Source organism: Emydura macquarii, unplaced genomic scaffold (genome assembly GCF_026122565.2).
Source record: "Emydura macquarii macquarii isolate MOO-44397 ecotype Brisbane River unplaced genomic scaffold, CSIRO-AGI_Emac_v2 contig_2924, whole genome shotgun sequence".
NCBI lineage: Eukaryota > Metazoa > Chordata > Testudines > Chelidae > Emydura > Emydura macquarii.
In genome coordinates, this window is record NW_027133061.1 from 664,318 (window position 1) to 684,186 (window position 19,869).

The following is a 19,869-nucleotide window of genomic DNA, read 5'->3' on the forward strand; positions in this document are numbered from 1 at the left end:
GACGCTGTCCTGGGACGCAGGCAGGAGAAGTGTTTAACTCTCCCTTGGGGATGTCCGTCTCCACCACAGCTGCGGGCTGTACGGAGAACGGGAGGGAGGAGGCTGCGGTTTGCTTGGGTGGGGAAGGAAGGGGCAGAGGTGGACAGAAAGGAGCCCGGCCTACTGGACACAGCGCCCCTTAAAAAAAAAAAAAAGCACTGGAGGATTGCGATAGCTGGGAAGTGCTTCTTCCATGGTTATAGCAGCGCCTGTCCTGTCCTAGGCGCTGTACGTACCTGCAGTAGAGATCAGTGCCTGCCCTGAAGAGTCGGAAGTCTCTACAGGTGGAAGATTATTGTCCCACTTACTGCTGGGAAGCTGAGGTGTGGAGAGAGAGTTTAAGTGATTTGCCCAAGGTCTCACAAGTTGGCTGTAGCAGAGAATTGAACCTGTAGTCTGCTGAGTGCGCGGTAAAGGCCGCCCCACAAAGCCGCCCTCCCCCTCTGATAGAGAAAACTGAATCCTGGTTCCATTAAAGCCAAACATCCAGTGATTTCATGGGGAAGAGATGGTTTTGGCTTCAAGCTGACAGTAGGTATCAGCTAGACTTGGGTGGATCCAGGACATTGGTTGTGATGGGCCTGAACCAAAACTCTGGATCCCCATGTCATGGCATTTCCAAGCCAAACCAGGTTTTGCAGGTGGCTCATATCTTTTTAACTGTCCGAGCCAAGAACCCTGGGTCACAAACCCCCTCAGGCCCTGGGGAGGTTTGGAATGTGGATCTGGACTGCGTGACCTGAGTCCAACGCTCCTACTGATTGTGCAGAACCTTGTCTGGGAGGGATTCGGTTTGGATCCAAACACTCCCACAATTCGGTGGGGAGGCCTGGGATGTGGGGTGGTCAGAATCTGTCTGGTTTCAGATCGATTCCATTCAATAGATGAGCAGAGTCGGAGAGTTACGCAGGAAAGTTGGGTTGGCAGGGAGCACGAGCCCCATGTTCTGTTTCCCAGTTCTGCCCCTGATCTGCTCGGTGACCATGGGCATACCATCCCCCTGCTTCGTGCCTCAGTTTCCCCATGGGTAAAATGATTCTTATCGCCTTTGTTAAGCCCTGGGAGAGCTATGGAGGAGAAGTGCTATATAAGAGGGAGGCATCTAATCCCATCCGCCCGGTCAGTCCTGATCAGATTCTGCTGCACATTAAATGGGTGTAAATCTGGAATAACGTGACTAGCGTGGAGTTACTCCAGATTTACGCTAGTGCGAATGCAACGGTGTTCCCGTTCACGGCAGTGGCTTTGCTCCACAGTTGCCAGAGTAGCTCCCAGTATCGCCCCACCTTTCCCTGGATTTCGATCCAGAGTTTCTCCAGGAGCTGCAGTGGAGGGGTCCCAGGGTGAGATTGGGACCTGACCCTGGGGGCTGCCTCCCGGCTGACTCCTTTAAAGGAGCAGAATCCCCAAAGGGGAAGAGACGATGACCAGAGCTGGTGGGGACGCGGGCACATGTGCTCCACGCCGGAGTCAGGCTGGATTATGCGCTGGGGCTGGGAGCGAAGGAGCATGACAATGGAGGGATAGATCGGAGTGACTCCTGCTGTTTAAAGCGACGCCCACACTGATTTTTCTCTTGCAGGGGGGGAGATCAGTAATTCTCCTCCCCCCCCCCAAACAGGTGAGACTGGAGCCATTTCTTCTCTGCTGCCAGAACTAAGAGGGGGAGGGACTAGCCGGGGAGGCTGAGCGAGAGCCTGACACATAAAGGGGTCGGAGCCCGGGCGAGGAGGACTCCGAGGAAGCCCGGGAGAGCGGAGGAAGGAGGCGGGGGGCGTGCGTGGGGCAGGGAGCAGCCGCTCATTCATTCCTGGAGCCGCCGATCCGGATCGCAGCCTCCGAATCAGCCGGGAGAGGGGCAGGTCCTGTGGAAAGGGTCGGGAGGTTTCCAGGGGACTCCCCAGCCCACCGCGCCCCAGGCTGGTCGGTGCCTTTCTCTCTCTGCCCCAGCCAGCCACCCGGGCCGCGATGCCCAACTTCTCCGGCCACTGGAGGATGAAGCACTCGGAGAACTTCGAGGAGCTGCTGAAGGCGCTGGGTGAGTGGGGGAGCCCGGCCCCCGTTACCCCTGCGGGGAAGCGGGGTCCGGCCAGAGCCGGGGGCGGGGAGGGGGGCGAGAAATAGCCGCTGACTCAGTGCGCAGCGCCGGGCACACGCCAGCTGCTTGAAATGACCCGCGCATCATCCCGCGGGGCAGGGCTGGGGGATTCCCTGCCGGGGTGCCGGGCTGCCTCTCGGGGGGTGTGAGCCTGACCCTCCCGGGTCGCATTCTGATCCCACTTCGGCTGGCGCAAATCCGGAGTCTCTTCCCCCAGTTGCTCTGGTTTTACACCGGTGTCCCCCTGTGAGACCAGGAGTAAAATCCGCTGCATGGAAGCGCCCTGGGTTTACACAGCAGGAGTCTGGCCGCTGAGTGCCTCTGCTCCGGATTCACGCTGGGAGTAACCGGGACAGAATCCAGCCCGGAGATCACAGACCTCTCCTGAGCGACAATATGGGATGATATAGCAGAGGTTAGTCCTGCTTTGAGCAGGGGGTTGGACTAGATGACCTCCTGAGGTCCCTTCCAACTCTAATATTCTATGATTCTATGATTCTATGACAAAGGAAATTGATTTCCCCTCCCGCACTGGTGTCAATCTGGAGTAACTTCAGTTGGGTGGCTCTGAGTTTACATGGGTGTAAGGGAGATCAGCCTGTCACTGGATTATAGGGAGCCTCAGAGCTACAATGAGGAGGATTCTCCTTGCAAACTGGTGTAAATCAGGAGTGACCCTGGCCAAACCACTGGTGAGTGCGTGGCTAATCCACCCCAGTGGCTAGTGTATCTGGGACTAACCTGCCTGATGGGGGCAGGGCATTTTCCCCTTCTCTTCACCCCCTTTTTCTCATTCTGGCCTTCAGCCTCCCTTGCCAGTGCCCTTCTCCCACCTCCTGTTTGATCCACACGGCAGCTGGAGTCAGTCAGGTTAGGACTGGCTCTGGCTGTGATTGCTATAATCCGCTTTGCGGATTGTCCCGGGGGCTGCTGCTGGCTGGAGCGGCTGGGAATCCAACGGGGATTCTCCCAGCTGCAACATGGGAGGCAAACCCCAATGCTGCCCTCTGGCTCTGTGCTGCCTGGCACGGGTGTGGGTTGCTCTGCCCAGAGCCTGGGAAGCGGCTGTACAGCCTCAGCTAGGCTCCCCGCCCGGCTTTTGTTTCCCCTGTGGATCCCCCCAGTGCTGGGAGGGGAGGGAGATGGGACTTTCCAACCAGCCCCACATATCTGCAGAGGAAGTGACTAAAAGCTGATTGGGGTGAGCGCGTGCGAGGAACCATGCACGCCCACCGGAGAGAGGCGGGGTGGGCTTGTGGCCCGCTAGGACGTGGTTCTTCTCCTGGCTTCTGCGATGAGCTCAGCCTGTGACTTGAGCGAGTGTTGGCGCTGTGCCTCAGTTTCCCTAGCTAAGGGCACTCCCCACCACCGCCCCCTAGAGGGGGTTGTGAGGCAAAAGGAATTGGTGCTTCGATTCTTCAGCAAGGGATGGGATAGAAAAGCCCGTGAAGCTGCAGGGAGGGGGTGTCTGGGGGGGGCCTGGTCTGGAGCCGGTGTTCAGGGATGTGTTGGGAACTGGGGTTCAGGCCTAGCTCTGTGAAGTTTTAAGTCTCTACTGCTCCTCCCCACCCAGCCCCTCTAAAGTTCACTTTTGTGGGGGGTCGTCACAGCCTGAAATGTTTTCAAAGGGGGTCCCGGCAAAAAATGTGTGAGAACCTCTGGTCTAGGGGCTCCCAGGGGATTGGGGGAGGGGGAAGTGGGCTGCTCCCATCGCACGTCCCTTGCCACCATAGTCAATGTTCTGCCTGCTAGTTGATTGTCACAGATTCATAGACTTTAAGGCCAGAAGGGACCATCGTGAACATCTAGCCTGACCTCTCTCATCCACCCACTCCTGTAATAGGGGGATTGTTGCGACTGTGTGTGTGTGTGTGTGTGTGTGTGTGTGTGTGTGTGTGAGAGAGAGAGACCCCCTTGTCACGTGAGACAGGTAGGGCGAGCACCTGTGACAAACACGCAGGAACCAACCTGATAACCCCTTTAGAGAACGATCTGTAATCCCCCCCCTTGCACCAAAAAAGGCTTCCTAATAAATTAGAGACGGGCTGAGACCAGCCTGAATTATTAACAACGCTCAGCACTTCTAATACGCTGATCTCCTGGGGCGTTACGAAGGCATGGTTCGTAGGGTTAGTCCCGTTTTACAGAGGGGGGGAAACTGAGGCACGGACAGTGGTGGGCGGGTGAGTGACCTGCCTGAGAGTCACATAAGTCATCACGTTGGTAAGAGAACAGAGACGTCCTGCCTCCTGCTCACTAGGCCCCACAGCCCTCACAGAGCCGGGACTAGAAGCCAGGAGTCCTGACGCTTAGCCCCCCCCCCGTCCTAACCCTGGTGCCCTGCTGCTTTCCCCTCTGCCGCTGAACTTTTCCCAAAGGCCGTGTGCACTCTTTGGCTCCAGGGCTCCTGCTGCCCATTATCCACCCCCTGTACATTGCAGAGGACTCTCGCCTTGCTATGAACACTAACCCTACTGACGCTTGGGCCGTTGCTGCTCGCTGCTGTGCGTGTACGTCCTGGCTGTATCTCTTGGCACCGGCCTGTGCCTAAATTGTGGGATGCCATCTGGGAAACCTGCCTGCGTCCCCGGCGCCCACAGAGTTGCCGGCCCTGTTGCTGTGGATCCTGTTACGACTGGCCTTACAGCAATAAGCATCAGCCGCCCCCCCGTGGCGGCGAGATCTCCCACCCTGGCCATCACGCTGCACAGGGAGGGCTTTGGCCGTGTCCTCTTCCCTCCCGGCTTGATGCAAACAATGTGGAAGCTGGTGGGGAGATCCCTTTTGGGTCTGACTGCACAGCAGAGGAAAAGCCGCGGCTCGCTGGCCCATGCTAGCCGACTGGGGCAGTGTGACTGTTTCATTCCGGCCTCGGGTTGGAGCCAGAGCTCCAGGGTCCTACAGCCTGAGCCCAGAGGTCTACACCACCCTGAAATAGCCCCGCAGCCTAAGATGCAGGTGGGCTTAGAGGATACCTCACTGGCGTGGGGCTTAGGAGATCTGGGGTCTAGTCCTGGCCTGGTGAGTAACCCGGGACACATCATGTCCCCTCTCTGTGCCTTAGTTTCTCCATCCATAAAATGGGGCTAATGATGCTTATCTCTTTTGTAAAGTGGTTGGCGAACTATGGCTGAAAAGTGCCAGGTGGCTGATGAGGCTTTCTTAAGTGACCGTGCTAACGTAGCCTGAAGGGGCCCCTCTGCTGGGCCTCGGTGTCTTTGCTCTCGTCCCAAAAGCTGAAGTGTCGATGGTGCTGGTGGGGTGGGCTATGGGTGTTGATCCCAGCAGTTTGGGATCTAACGGGTGTGGGATGCTGCGGGTGGAACTATAAAGGTCTGTTAGCTTAAAACCTGCCCCAGAGAGAGCATGGACTGTCTGATGTAAATCTGTATGGGATCTGGCCATGGGTGACTCAGAGTGCACAGCATGTTAGCAGGGGTGGATACGAAGCATCCCATCCCAGGCACTACAATGAAAGACGGGGGCTAGCCCGGGTCAGCTGAGGGCTATAAAACTGCAGGGTTAGACGTTCTGGCTTGGGCCAGAGCCTGGGCTCCGAGATCCCGTGAGGGGGAAGGGCTCAGACCCAGGTCCGAATATCTGCACTGCAGTTTCTAGCCCCACAGCCCAAGCCCCAGGCGCTCGAGTCGGCTGACCCGGGCTCTGAGACTCTATGCAGTAGGTTTTTTATCACCGCGTACCCTACACTGCATTGTCAACCTGGCCTGGGACTCAGGCTTGAGCCCCCACCCCTCCTACCATCCACACACCAAGCTGTCTGACGTGGGTCGGATTATTCTGCCCGGTTTCCAGGTGGGGAAACTGAGGCACCGAGTGAGGCCGTGAGCTGCTGAAGGCTGCAGAGACAGAGCGGGGAATTTGACCGGGGCTTCTGACCCTCTGGTGTTCTACCCACTAGATCACAGCCCCTCTTGTGGCTGTCCTATTCCTTGAAGGCAGTCACTGGCATGCCCTGCTCCTGACTGCAGGAGGATGACTCGACTAGAAAAGCATTTCCCAGTTCCCAGCCCTGCTGCTGCTGGAGCAGAAGCGCCCCTTCCCCCAGTCTCCTCCACGAAAGCTGCACTGGAGGGGGGCAGCTGGCTGAGAACTCTGGGGGTGCATGTGCAATGTGCAAGGTGTGTGTGTGTGTGGGGGGGGGGAGGACGGGGGACAGGAAGAGCCTTCTTAAAGAGACAGGCACCCTCCCTCCAAAAAAATCTATGCTGGGGGCAGCTGTGACCCGGGGTGCTGCAACTGGGCAGGAGGTGCCGGTCTGTGCATGGAGCTGGCCCTGCTTGAGGTCCGTCCAGGCAGAACATATTAGTGAGGAAAGCCCGGGGGGAAGGGGGAGGGCAGGGGCATCAGGCTCGTGGTGTGATCCTGGGATTTTAAAATTGGGGAAACCTCTTGCTTCAGGGGAAAGAGCTGCCTTCAGAAGTGGGCAGCGTCTAGTGAGGCCTCAAGCGCCTTCCGCGGCATCAGGCCCCTTCAAGGTGAAATGGCCCCTGATCTCGGACCTTTCAGGTCAGATTTCCCAGCACTTGGCATCCAAAAGCGTCCACTGGGGAACGATGGAGAACCCGCCCCCCCCCTCCCACATTGGAGAACAATGAAAAATTCCCCCCTCCTCCGCCACTGGAGAACAATGGAGAACGTGTCTCCCCTCCCCCCCCCACTGAGAACAATAGAGCTGCTTGGTTCTGGGCCCTTTTGAGAATTTGTCCCTAACTACAAAAGCCAGTGACCAGAACGGAGAGATTCCCCCCAAACCCTCATTAGGCAGTGGGGCGAAACAGCTCCACATTTCCAGAGCTGTCTCGCTCTCCCCTCAGTTTGACCCTTCCTCGGGGAAATGAGAAGCTGGTGGAGCAGAATATTTTCCAGGCTGGAGGATATGTAACAAATACTTCAATATAATTATCACTTACTTATGTTTCACTTGGTTCTCTCCTCCCCGCCCCCCGTCCCGGTCTCCGAATCACCGACGCTGAAACTCACAGGCGCTGGAGAACGCTTAGCAGAAAAATCTATCTGCCAGCTGATAGAGTAAATCTTGTGCTTTCCCACAAAACCAACGGGGGTCCCGGCTTTTATCAGGCCTGGGATTTCACTGGCATCTTAGCAGCGTTAATTGAAGCTGATCTTTCCTGGCACCTCCTGTTTTGTGGGAGGACTGGGTGGTTATAAAGGGGAATGGACACTCAAGATAATGAGCCATGAAATTTAAAGATCCGACTTGCTTCCCTTGGCTCCTTCTGTTTGACTTTTTGCATTTGGCTAAGTTCAGGTGGTTGAATTTGGTTAGTTGGTTTCCTCCCGCCTTTGGTTCTAGTCGATTTTGCTTCCTACGGTAGTAAAAGGCTGTTGTGTGAAGGTCCCTGGCACCGCCAGAGCCGGGTGTAAATGCAGCAAACTCGGGGGTTTATTCTGATCATCGCTTGTAACGCACAAGGCCAAGACTTTCAAAAGTAACAATGGTTTGTTTGTTTGTTTGTTTGATCTCGGATCCCTGCTAGGGGTTTATTTAAAGGGGTCTGGCTAACCCCACGAGCTGGAAAATCATGAGTCAGGCCTCAGAAACCAATGAGATTCCCAGAAACATTCATGAGGTTTTTAAAAATGATAATCGTTGCATTCTGGGGTCTGCGCTTTCGGGGCCACACTTGTTCGCCTTTTTAAAACTTCCTTCTGCAAGGGCTAGAAACGTTTTTTGAAATGGAAGCTCCCGTGACTTCAGGTTGTGGGGCTGGAAGCAGAACACCTAGCGTTTGTGCTGCTCACGAGGAACATCACAAGGGTTGGCCACCCTGTAAGAGGGACTGATTCCCCCCACCTCCGCGGGTGAGTGCTCAAAGGATCTTTCTGCAAATCACTGAGCTGGGTGGGACATCACGTCTGGGTTTGAATTCACCCAGATGGGGTAGGCAGCTCACCCCCACCAGCTTGTAATTTGTTCAATCCAGCTGCAGCACCAGATAGAAAGCATATAATTATTGGGTGAGGCTCTTTGGTCCGGGCAGGGAGGGGAGTCAGACTAGATGATCATAAAGGTCACATCTGGCTTTAAAATCTATTAATCTTGAGTTGAGCTTTCCAAGAGAGTCACCTAGGAATTACCAGGCTGGGCCAAACCAGTGCATCCGTCTAGCCCCGTATCCTGTCTACAATGGCCGGCGCTTGCTGGACGTTTAGGGGATAACCTACCCACAGAGAAACTTTCCGCCCTGATGCCTGAAGATTTATATCCAAAGCTCTTGGCTCCCTTTTAAACCCACCCCATTACAATCCTGGATGTTCTCATTATCCATAGACGTGTCCAATCCGTCTCCGAATGCTGCTAAGGTCTTTGTGGCAGTGAGTTCCACAGCCGCACGGTCGCTTGGCGTTGTTGAGACGCACAAGAATTGTCTGCGTCTGGTGGCTCCCTCTAGAAAGGGTGGCAGGGAGGAAGCCCCACAGCAAACACCCCAAACATCTTGGGAGCGCCGGCTCACAAACCAGAACGAAATGGCCTCACCCCAGGGGCAGGAGAGTCGTTTGTGCACTTAGCCCCTCTCCTAACCCAGTGCCCCACGCAATACGGGGAATGCCGTGGGAACCACAACTTCCGCACGAGGTCGGGCCGCTTCCAGGGCGTTGCATTGCTCAGAGACAGGCCTGTATTGTGAGGAGACGGGAGTGCCGAACAATGGAGGGGTCTATTCTGCCACCACCGCTCCTGCCTGGGCTCCTGGGGCTCGGGTCAGCTGGGACGTCAGACTCTCCAGGAGAAATGTCCAAGAATCTGAACTGTGGCTTTGTGCAGCCAAAGCTCAACCCCGCTTCTGCCCTTACCGCTTGCCAGCTAACCTGGGAACGAGGCCTGGGAGAGCAAGGCCTCCTGTTTTATACAAGCCAGATCTTTGCTACCCGAAGGGCTGGATTCTGGGCAGCTGGAGCGTGACTGTGTTGTTGCCAGTTGGAATAAGCCAGCCAACGACAGGGGCAAGCAGCTGGGCTGCGACGTACAGTCCCGGGCGGCTGGTCAAGGAGCTGCGAAGACGTCGACTCCTCCTGGAGCTAAGTGCAAATGAAGCAATAAGCAAAGGCCGCTCGTGTCGGATAGAGTCCAGCCGCCGCTGGGAGCGCTTCCGCGACCCGTGGCCAGTGAGCGCCGAAGGGGAAGGGGGATTGCGCCGATTTTTAGGAGCTGCGACGTTGCGGCTGCGTCCTGGCTTTGGAAGTCGTAGGTTCTGCTCTCCAAGACTCACGGTCTAGCGCATTGGCCCACGGGGGGGTTCTGGTCCTGGCTCTGCCAATCGTGACTGAGCGGAACCTCTTTTGGGCCCAGCCGACCGATTTCCCTCCTGATCTGACTGTTTTGGAACTGACACGACACTCCCCTTTGCCTGGCTAAGGTGACTTCATCACCCAAGGGAAATTCTCTTTCCATCCATAACAAGCTTCTGTCCGTGGATCTCACAGCGTTTGGCCAGCAATAACCTCCACAGCTGCCGTGGGAGGCGGGTCAGCATCGTTCCTGCCGCTAGACAGATGGCTGAGAGGAAATCGAGGCACAGAGAGGGGAAAGAGACTTGCCCAAGGCCATATGACGAGTCAGTGGCAGAGAAGGGTTTAGAACTCAGAGCCTCCCACTCCAGCTGCTGGGCGCCCTCCTCGTTTGACTCAAGCAAGAAAAGCATCCTGCTCCCTGCACCCCCCACCTCCATAGCCGCAGCGAGCAATGCAGGCAGCCAGGTAACACAGAGGCTCTTCCGTGCCGCTTCCAACCTGTGCTGCCTTGAGCCCCTCTGCCTCCCACAGCCCGGATCCCCGGCCGGTGTAAGCCCTCACCCTCGTTAACCCGCAAGCGTCAGCATCATCTGCCTTCTCCAACTGCAGGGTCAGTGGTCCTGTGTCCCACGCTCCCCCCTCCCCGACCCCTGCCCCATATCCTATGCGTGACTCAGCATCCGGAGCAGCCGGTCGGATCAGGCCCTCCTCTCTCCCCAGGCTGTGTGACAAAGGACCAGCTGCCAGCCAGAGCGGGGCAAGGGGGAAACGTATCGTGGCTGGGGCCCCCCACCCCACAGGGAAACGCAGCATGTGGGAGGCGCCTGGAAGGGGGCCAGCTCCCGCAGCCGGGTGGCTGGCAAGCCTCAGGCAGGCGGGGTGGGCAATAAGCATTTTTGTGCTCGGGGAAGCTGGATCTAGTCCTGTCATCCCCTCGCTCCCCCGCCCCGCCAGCTGCAGGCTGCCTGTGCAGAGGGGGAGATCCTAAATTCCAGAGCCCGCCCGCCCCCCTCCCGTTCTCCATTTGCGGTCAGACCTCCAGGGCGCTGCCGGGGAGTCTAGGGGCCCACGCAGAGCTCCCCGGCAGTGCATCTGGGAAGTGGGTTTTGTGCTGGGGGGAGCCCCCTCACCGACAGCTCCGGAGGCCTCGGTTACTCACTGTAATAAGGGGGGCAAAGGCAGCATCTGCATGGCTTTTCCTGGGGGGGGGGCAGCGTCTCAGCCTTGGGAAAGCCCTCACCCATCTGCGGAGGCTGCTGACAAGGGGATGGTACCATTCTTAGCAGCACCGGGGGCACTGGCCCGTAAGGAACAGGGCTGAGACCTAGCAAACTTGCTTCATGTAGGTCGCTAGTGTGTTCTGCCCCCTCCCCCCCCCGCCCGGTGGGTGGAGAATCACTGAGCCAGGCTGTGATCCCACCTGCTCATGTCACATGCACCACAGGGCTGAGACTGGTGCAAACTCGCTTCAGATGTGAAGCGAGCGCCTTAAATCCAGGCACTAGGGAGTGCCTTACATCCAAGCACTGGGACGCGAACCTGAGCGTCACTGGTGCACTCTGCGTTGGGTGGGCAACCCCACAGTACGGCCCAGCATGCACTGGGCTCAGAACAAGATGGAGGATAGATTCTCTAGGGAACGGCCTCTGGCTTGGTTACTCCAAAGTCCTGGTCAGGCACTGGGGGGTGGGGAGGCTTCTCCCCAGATGTTCCAATAGTATCCTTGGGGCAGTCCACTCCACTGGGGCCCTCCTCTGCTCCCCAGGGCTGGGGAGAGCTGAGTGTAAGTTAGAGCAGCCCTGAGGCAGAGGTGACTTGGAGTAACTTGCCCCAAGTGCAGGGACGGAGCAGCCTTCCCCCCCTCCACTCCCTCTCGGCTCACGCTTTGAACACGTTGAGGCAAAACCCACCCTCCGCAACAAGGTGCTGAGCCCCTGCAGCTCCAAGCACCTCACAAAAATCAGGCCCCGGGTGTCTCAGGCTCAAGAGGATGGTTCTGAAAATCTGGGCTGTGGCCACTCTCTACCTCAGTTTCCCCCATCTGTAAAATGGGGATGGCACTATTTCCCTGCCCCGCAGGGCTTAAAGTGTTAATGTAGTCATGTCCGGAGAGTGCTTTGAAGAGGGAAAAGGGCTCGCTAGGGTTTGGTTGTGGACATTGGTCTGAGCGCTCTTGAGCCTGTCCTCGTAAATAAACACGGGGGTGCTAGGGGGTGCTGTGTGGCAGGGAGCGGCGTGGGTGCGTTTCCCTGTGTGTCCGCTGCTGACCCCAACGCTCCAGCTTGATGCTAGGGGGTGCTGCGTTGCAGCAGGTTCCAGGGTGAAGATGAGATGTAAAACAAGACCCTTACTGCTTCTGGCTACTCAGGATCCCATGAGCTGCTAGAGGGTTGTCCTGGCCCACCCCAGAAGTGGCTGCATTTCTGTGTGGGTTGAGTGATCCCTGGGCTGCATTGCTGCGTGCTGTTAAACAGCTGCCATGTTCCACCCCAGAAATGGCCCCCGTGCATTGGTGAGTGAAGCAGGCCAAGTATATCCATTACCCTGAGATCATGCAGGACAAAAGATGCTACGTTACATGCCAGAATCGTTATTTTTATGACCTATCATCATGAAGCTCTTTTTACAAGAATACTAACCTTGCCGCGCCCTTAATAACATCACAGTGATCTCTGTTTGCATCGTGTAATCAATGTTCCCCCCAAAAAAGTAAAAATTGGCAGCATGTAGCACTTGAAACAAGTTCAGTTTTCAAAACAGCCTTTTCAGAAACAATAAAATGTTCCCAGCGGGAGAGAACGTTACTTTCCATCTCTCGTCTGCGGCCGGGAGAGTCATTTAACCTCTCTGGCTTGGGTTCACCCACGTGTAGAATTCCAGCTATCAGCGGGCTTAGGAGGATTAGATGGCTTGGCTTGACCCTGAGGGAATAACCACAGTCCCTCGCTCTTATCAGCAGTAGATCTCAAAGCGTTTCACAGAAGAGGTCAGTTTCATTGTCCCCATTTTACACATGGGCAAACTAAGGCACAGAATGGCGAAGGGACATGCTCAGTGTGGGAGCGAGGAATGGACCCCAAGTCTATTCTGTCTCAGTCTGTCACGCTACCCACTAGGCCGCACTGCATCTCCTGCATAAATCAAGAGTGACTCCACCGATGTGGAGTTTACATGGATGCGGCAGGGGAGGGGAAGTGGTCTCACATACCTTATACTGAGGCCTGGTCTGCATAAAAAACTTAGGTCGCCCCAGCTAGGTTGCTCAGAGGTGTGAAAAATCCACCCCCGCGAGAGACATAGTGACGCCGACCCTACCCCTGGCATAGGAAGCGCTAGGTTGATGGGTGAATTAACCACGCTGATGGAGAACCCCCTCCCGCTGCTGTCATAGTGTTTATGCGTTTGGAGTGTAGACGTAACCTTAGGTTCCAGGGCAAGAGATCAGTCCTTACCTGTCTGCATGGGGGAGCGGAGAAGGTTCCTGCTTTAGCTGCCTAGATAGGGGTAGGGATCCCTATTTACCTGCCTTGGTGTGAAGCCGGGCGTTTGCTGCTGGGCTGCAGCGCCCTTTCCCCAGCGTTATGTGAGCTGCCTGGGTTCCCACCATCAGCTCTGCCCGGCGGGCTAACAAAGCCTTCATTCTTCCTCTGTGCAGAGCAAGCTGTTCCCAGAGGAAGGTGACATCTCTCTGTCTAGGACGAGATCCTCCTTGTTGTCTTTGTCAGCCTGGGATTCGTCTCATTTCCCCTCCCTCCGGCTCTTGTGCAGATGAAGTAACAAGAATTCTGTCTCCCGCCACATTTCTCCCCCCACACAATGCCACCTTTCCTTAGGTTTCTACTGCAACAAAGCCGCTGTTGCATATGTCATCCCTGCCTCCTACTGAAGAGAACTGGAACTGCTCAACACTGTGTGTCATAAACCCTCTACTGCTAACGGGGATTCTCCTTTAGCGCAGGTGGCCCAGGAGTATCTGATTTCTATCCCCACTTATAATTTGTATTACAGTTGCTCCTAGAAGCCCCGAGCGAGACCAAGACCCCATCATGCTAGGTGCTGCACAAAGACCGTTCCTGCCCTGAGGGGTTCAATCTAACAGACAAGAAAGAATTATTATCCTTATTTTACAGATAGGGGAAACTGAGGCACGGAGGGAGTTGCCCTGTATTAGTTGGTGGCAGCACTGGGAATTGAACGCTGATGTCCCGAGTTCCAGTCCAGGGATTTAACCCCTAGTCCAGCTTATCTCTGCTGTGCATGGCAGTCTGGGAGCTGCGACGCTGGGAGCTCCTGGTGGGCGGCCTGTTACTCTTTCCTCCTGAAGTCCCTCCCTGGGTGGCCTGACGCCGTCTCCTTTTGCAGGCGTCAACGTGATGCTGAGGAAGATCGCGGTGGCCGCGGCCTCCAAGCCGGCCGTGGAGATCAAGCAGGATGGCGAGACCTTCTACATCAAAACCTCGACGACGGTGCGCACCACCGAGATCAACTTCAAGATCGGGGAAGAGTTCGAGGAGCAGACCGTGGACGGGCGGCCCTGCAAGGTAGGGCGAGCTGCTCTGGAGCTGCGCAGCCCTTGCAATTTTGAGCCCTTTATTGTATTTGCGGGGGAAGCAGAGAGACCCCTGGACCGCTCGGGCCCTGGCCGAGGGGCAGATCCTGCTCCCACCAAAATTCCCTGGCAAAGCCCCCGTGAGTCCGCTGGTAGTAGGAGGGCGCCCAGCGTGTAGCCTAAGAGCAAGCTGAATAGCACAGCTCCAGTCACTGCTTTGCTGCCGCGAATGGGGAGAGGGGAAATAGTCCCTCGGGTGTCCTCTTGTTGGCATAGGAATACCCACGGTGAGTGATGAGTCCCAAGATGGCGTCTCGGAAGGCAGGGAAGCTCAGGCAGTAGCAGGACTGAGCCTGTAGCATGCGGGTCACGTTCTTCGCTGTGGCCCAGCCTTTGTCACCGTTTTGCTTCTGTTAATGGGCGGGGGGGGGGGGGGGGGAATAGTCCCTCGGGTACCCCGTGGATGGGGCAGGGATACCCCGTGGTGAGTGCTGAGTCACAAGATGGCATCCCGCCTGCTCACAAGCCGGGCTACGCCTGGCCCATAAGGGCCACGTCCTCCGCGACCGCTCAGCCTTCGCCTGTGCTAGCACGGAGGCGGGTAAAAGAGTCCCTCGGCTATCCGTGGCGATGGCGTAGGGATTCCTGGTTAGGAACGATGAGGCACGAGAAGGTGTCCCGGCGGAGGATAAAAGCGCTGCCCAGGAGCGTGGCGAGTCACGAGCCGGCGCTGCAGACGCCCTCGCGCAAGGATGGCAGAGGCCACGTCCCATGGTACCCTCCTGGCTCCCGTCTCCAGGCAGCTGAGACGCTAATAAATATCCGAGCATGCTTCCCTCCTTAATAAATCCGGGGGGGGGACCCTTCTGAGCAGGCCATGTCCTGTTAATATTTACCTCCCCTGCCACCGTCCCCCTGCATGGCCCCGGCCCGAGACCCATCCATGTGCGCTGAACCTGGGAGTGCGCCGGGCCAGGACAAAAGCGACGGGGGTTTTTCCCTGCTGTGCTCTTCATCTCCCCACGCCACCGCTGTCGGGTGCGGGAGGGCGTGGCTGGTGCTCTGCACAGTGTCCTGGCTTGGCTTGTTTCTCTGGGGCTACTGAGGGTGGCCGGGTGGCTGCCCCCCCCTTTGGCGGTGAGGTCTGGACAGGTTTTCATCACGTAACCCCCCCAGCCCATGCAGCTCCACCTGCTCTTGGTTTGTGTCCCAGATCGAAGTCTCTTAAAGGGGCAGCTTACTCAGTGTGACAGGTACACAGTCCTGGACGCCTGCTCAGGCTGTGTGACACCCCCCAGCCCTGGTCTCCAACTTGGTATGACACAGACACACACACACACGGAACAAGTGTCAGACAGATACACACACACATCTGGACTCCTCTCTCTGTGTGTGTCACACACATTCTGTCTCTGGAGTGCAGTCACTTGGGTGTGACACTACACATGCAGACACACACTCTGGACCGCAATCACTCGCTGTGACACACACACACACACCCTGGACTGCAATCGCTCGCTGTGACACACACACACACACACCCTGGACTGCAATCGCTCGCTGTGATACACACCCACTCTGTAGCTATCAGCACAATCTCCTCCTCCTGTAGGGGTGAGGAGGGCTCCTTTCTTCCTTGTCATCCCACCCCCCCCCAGCGCTCTTCCAGGTGACGGATGAGCCCATGCAACTGTCACGCCACACTAGAGTGTGGAACAAATTGCCAGCATCTCTCTTGTCAAGGACTGGGCCTGTCAGGTGCATGATGGATGAGCCCTGGCTGTTGCCGGGCTAGCAGGGGCATGGCGGGGGCTTTGTTATTTAAAATGCCTCTTTCTCCCGGCGGTTGCATTGATCTTCTCTTTCTTTCTTCCTTCCAGAGCCTGGCCAAATGGGAAAGTGAGAACAAAATGGTCTGCGAACAAAGGCTGCTGAAGGGGGAAGGGCCCAAGACCGGCTGGTCCAGGGAAATGACCAATGATGGGGAGCTCATTCTGGTAGGCTGGGCTCTGCACGCAAAGGGTTAACTCCCCCCCTCCCCACCCCTGGTTGCTGTTAACCCACTTTGCTTTCTGGCACAGGGTTGGTAAGCAACAGCTGCAAATACAAGGGTTGCCCATGGAATGACTGCCCCTGTTTACACTACAGTTGCAACAGTGATTTGTAACCAGCTTCTCCTCTGAGATTCTCTGGGTCCTCCGTTTTTGTGGGTTGGCTGCCTGACTGGTGCATTCTGGGAAATCCTGGGCGGCGATCCCATAGTGCCTCAAGAGGGAGAGAAAAAGAATGTCCTGGGCACCCGCATCGCCTGAAGCGCACTGCATTGTGGGAAGAAGGAGGCCCAACCAAACTGGGTTGTACTGGGAGAGGGTCCTGCCTACACTGCAAACAGCTAGGGTGCTGAACTGGGCCTGGCTTCCTAACGACTCACAGACGCGACCCTCCCCCCCCCCCCCCGAGACTCCATCCCAGGAGTCACGCTGAGCCCAGTGCATGCTGGGATAGGACTTGGGACAAGGGGCAGGGCCTGACTCCGCTGCCTTGCACCGTGTGCAGTCGCTTACACCCGCACCACCCAGCCTGCACTGGTGCAAATGGCTGCCCCAGGGGCAGAGGTGACAGGGGCATGGGGCCCTGGGAGTTTGGGCCGCGCTGCACCGTGCACCCGTGCACTTCAGCTTCCTGGTGCAGACGGGCAAAGCTGCCCTGCTGCTTCAGAGCTGGGTAGGCTGCGGCGCTGCGGCAAATCCCAGCTCGTCGTGGCTTTGCCAGTGCAGAGGGGGCCATTTAGCAGGGTAGGAATCCAGGCAGATTCCCCTGGGTGACAGGCCTTGCTCCCAACTCTTGGACTTGAATTCTCTGGGCCCAGGCCCCCTAACACTGCCCCGGGGCTGCCTGGGTCCCGTAGCGTAACGCAGAATCAGAGCCGTGGTGCTGGAACTAAGGCTTCCCGAGCAGGGGCTGCGGGAAGGACTCCCTTCTCTAGGCACCCAGCTCCCATTGCTTTCGGTGGAAGTTAGGAGCCTAAAGACCTTTTTGGTTCTGGGCCCACGTGCTTGGCTTGTCTGCTGGGACTCTGCCTGCAGGTCCGGGGTCAGAATAAATCGACAGGGTAAAACCCTGAGCAGCTGGACTCGTTGGTTCTGTTTCCTGGGAGCCGGTTGGCTACTTTTGGGATCGAAAGACCCAGGAATGCTGGCCCGTGGGATGGTGTTGGCGGACTCGCGGGACGTGAGCCTGGGGACCCGGCCCCGAGCTGTATCCCCGCAGCAAAATGATGGCGCTCGTTCATTCCCCCCTCTTGCTGTTCCAGACCATGACAGCTGACGACGTGGTCTGTACGAGGATCTATGTCAGGGAGTGACCCGCCCCGCTGGGCAGCGACAGACACTCCTGGCACCACCCTGCCCCACTCGCCAATTCCAGCCTCTCCGCCGACCTTCAGCATCCACGCCGCTGAACTCCAGAGTATCCCGTTTACATGATGCAGGCCAGCGGCGTTGCTCCACTTCATATTCTGCTATCGGCCGATCTCCCCTTTCCCCTCCCCGCCCTTCACAGCCTCTCTTTGCCCAGGGACAGACGGTTTCAGGTAGCTCTGGTTAAACCCCACAGAGCAACGAGGGCCCCTCCCAACCCCTAGTGCAGGCGAGTAGAACAGAAGGGCGCCATGCATCCTCAGCCAGAGGGGACGCTAATGAATGAGGTGAGGGGGGGTGTTGCCTGGCTTGCACCATGATGGGGGAGCGTCCTCTCTTAGCCAGTTCACGGTGGGCCCCGGGGAATGCCCGCCTTGTTCTGTGCTCGGCGAGGCGATGGGCCTGAGCCAAAGCCTGCTTTCCGTCAGCTTCCATGGACTTTGGATCAGGCCCATCTGCTGAGCAAACCCAGCTGTCCACTGACGTCACGGCACCTTTGGGAATCGGGCCGTGAATTAACAGCCCAGGACTTGCTGGGCCCAGGGTCCTGCTTTGGTGCTTCAGGACGATTTGGGGGCTCCTGGATTAGGAGCAGGGTTGAGACCAGGGGTTCCCAGCCTTTTTGGCTCAACCCTGAAGGGCCGCCCGTCTAGCACCTCACAAAACGCAGCTTGATGGATACGCCATTAAGGGCTACAGATCACTGCAGAGTTACCGTCAACGTTTGGTGCCACTGGGCTCAGTTTTACATTCACTATTTTACACCGACAATTGATTCGCAGCCCGTCACACGCTCACAGACAAAGCACCCGTGTAGACGAGGGACGGTCACTCCGCACCGAAGCGCGTGGCCTGGCAGCTAGGTCACGGCGGGTGGCCTGCGAAGTGCGGGCCAAACTGGAAGGCACTGGTTTGAGTCCTGCCTCTCTCCGCAAGCATGGTGGGTCCTGGCTGCTCCAAACCCCACCCACCCCACTGCAGCCAGACGGAAGGAGTTCAGCGGGGAGGCTGCCTCCCTCCTCTCTGATCTCCCGTCCCCCTGGCTGCAGCAGGGAAACCGCCCCCGTCCTGTAGCCCCGAGCGCCCCACCTGGGTCCCTAGGCAGTGGTTCCCTTCTGCAGCCAGGAGGACAGAGATCAGTGCCCCCTCCCTCCGACTCCAGCAGGGACCCCAGGGCCTAGGGACCCAGGCGGAGCGCTTTGCCGTGCTCCCTGCTACAGCCAGGGCAGGGGACGCTGATCTCCCGTCCCTTGGCTGCAGCCAGGAGCCTGCACCGGTCTTGTAGCCCCGCGGCACCGCGCTCCGCTTGGCTCCTTAGGCAGCAGCTCCCTTCTGCAGTCAGTGGCAGGCCACTTTGAAAGACCCCGGGGACCACTTTTCGCCCCCGGGCCACGGGTTGGGAACGGCTGGTTAAGACAATGAGGGCCACAAATGCTGTAAAATCCACTGGATTTCCCCCCTCCACGCTGGTTTCGCCAACGGCTGCCGAAATGCTTGGTGGTGCAGAGATGCATCTGCATTTCCTGGTGCTTTATTCTGTTCCCGCATGTGTAGCAGGGATGTGGGTGAACGGGTGAAGGTGGCTCTGAGCCCCCTTTGCCCTCCTTGGATTCCAGCATTGTGCCTAGCCCTCAGGGTCAGTCAGAGCAGCCTCTGGACTCCCCTTCATTGTGCTCCGCTCCCCATGGCCTCCCGGATGTAGGGAGTAGCTGTTTACTGCGGTGCACTCTGGCAATGCCCCCACTTTCCCCTTCGCTGGGAGCAGGGCTAATGGAGAGCCCTTCTCCCAGCTCCACACCGGCCAGGGAGGCCCCCGGACAGTTGCACTGGTTTAACTAGAGGCGTGAATTTAAACTGATGCTCTTAAGCCAGAATAAGAGCATCCACACGCAGGGATTGGCCCTGGTTAAAGTGAACTGGTTTTAAAACCAATTCAAATTAAACTGCTGCAACTTTCCTGTGCAGGCAAGATCTTAATTCCCATGGGACGAACAGCTTAGCAGACACCTGCTGAGGAGATCAGATTCCCTTCAAGTTGCTTAGAGGGCAGAATCCAAAAGCTCCTGGACTGTAGAGCTGCGTGCTCTGAATGTATCTGAACTGTGGGCAAATGGAGCACTGATTCTCCCCCTCCTCCCCGCTTTATTCTCCCTCTCTCTGGATGGAATTTACCCCCGTGCACAAATCCACCCTGATGCAGTGCAATGCTTTGTTCTCCTCTGGTAAGAACAGCAAACTCCAAAGGCTCTGGCATTTGTTCAGTTTTGGGTTCACATTCTGGGTTCAGTTCCCTGTTGTGACCCACTAAGGGTGATCAATACCAGGAGCTGCGTGGGATTTTTTTTCCCCCCCGCTGTGAAAAATATCAGCACACACACACAATTTCAGATTTTCATTAAAAAAAAAAAAATTCAATTTTCAATGAAACCTCACATTTTGGACCCCTTTTTTTCACGAACATTTCCACTGCATTTATCCATGGCGGGCGG

At 57.0% G+C, this 19,869-nt stretch overlaps 1 protein-coding gene across 1 annotated transcript; it reads left to right on the forward strand.

Annotated features, from left to right (window-relative positions):
* The first annotated feature begins 1,705 nt into the window (after window positions 1–1,705).
* CRABP2 (cellular retinoic acid binding protein 2) lies at window positions 1,706–18,032 on the forward strand. Its single transcript, XM_067569479.1, has 4 exons — window positions 1,706–2,077; window positions 13,775–13,953; window positions 15,842–15,958; window positions 17,275–18,032. Exons 1-4 carry the CDS (start codon window positions 2,008–2,010, stop codon window positions 17,323–17,325), a joined length of 417 nt encoding a protein of 138 aa, XP_067425580.1. The 5' UTR covers window positions 1,706–2,007; the 3' UTR covers window positions 17,326–18,032.
* Window positions 18,033–19,869: the final 1,837 nt, after the last annotated feature.

What these genes read in the sequence shown, in the direction of transcription:
- CRABP2 (XM_067569479.1), top strand. Translation starts at nt 2,008, where the DNA reads ATGCCCAACTTCTCCGGCCACTGGAGGATGAAGCACTCGGAGAACTTC. An exon ending in GGAGCTGCTGAAGGCGCTGG is followed by an intron (nt 2,078 to 13,774) that starts GTGAGTGGGGGA and finishes CTCCTTTTGCAG; the next exon opens with GCGTCAACGTGATGCTGAGG. An exon ending in ATGATGGGGAGCTCATTCTG is followed by an intron (nt 15,959 to 17,274) that starts GTAGGCTGGGCT and finishes TTGCTGTTCCAG; the next exon opens with ACCATGACAGCTGACGACGT.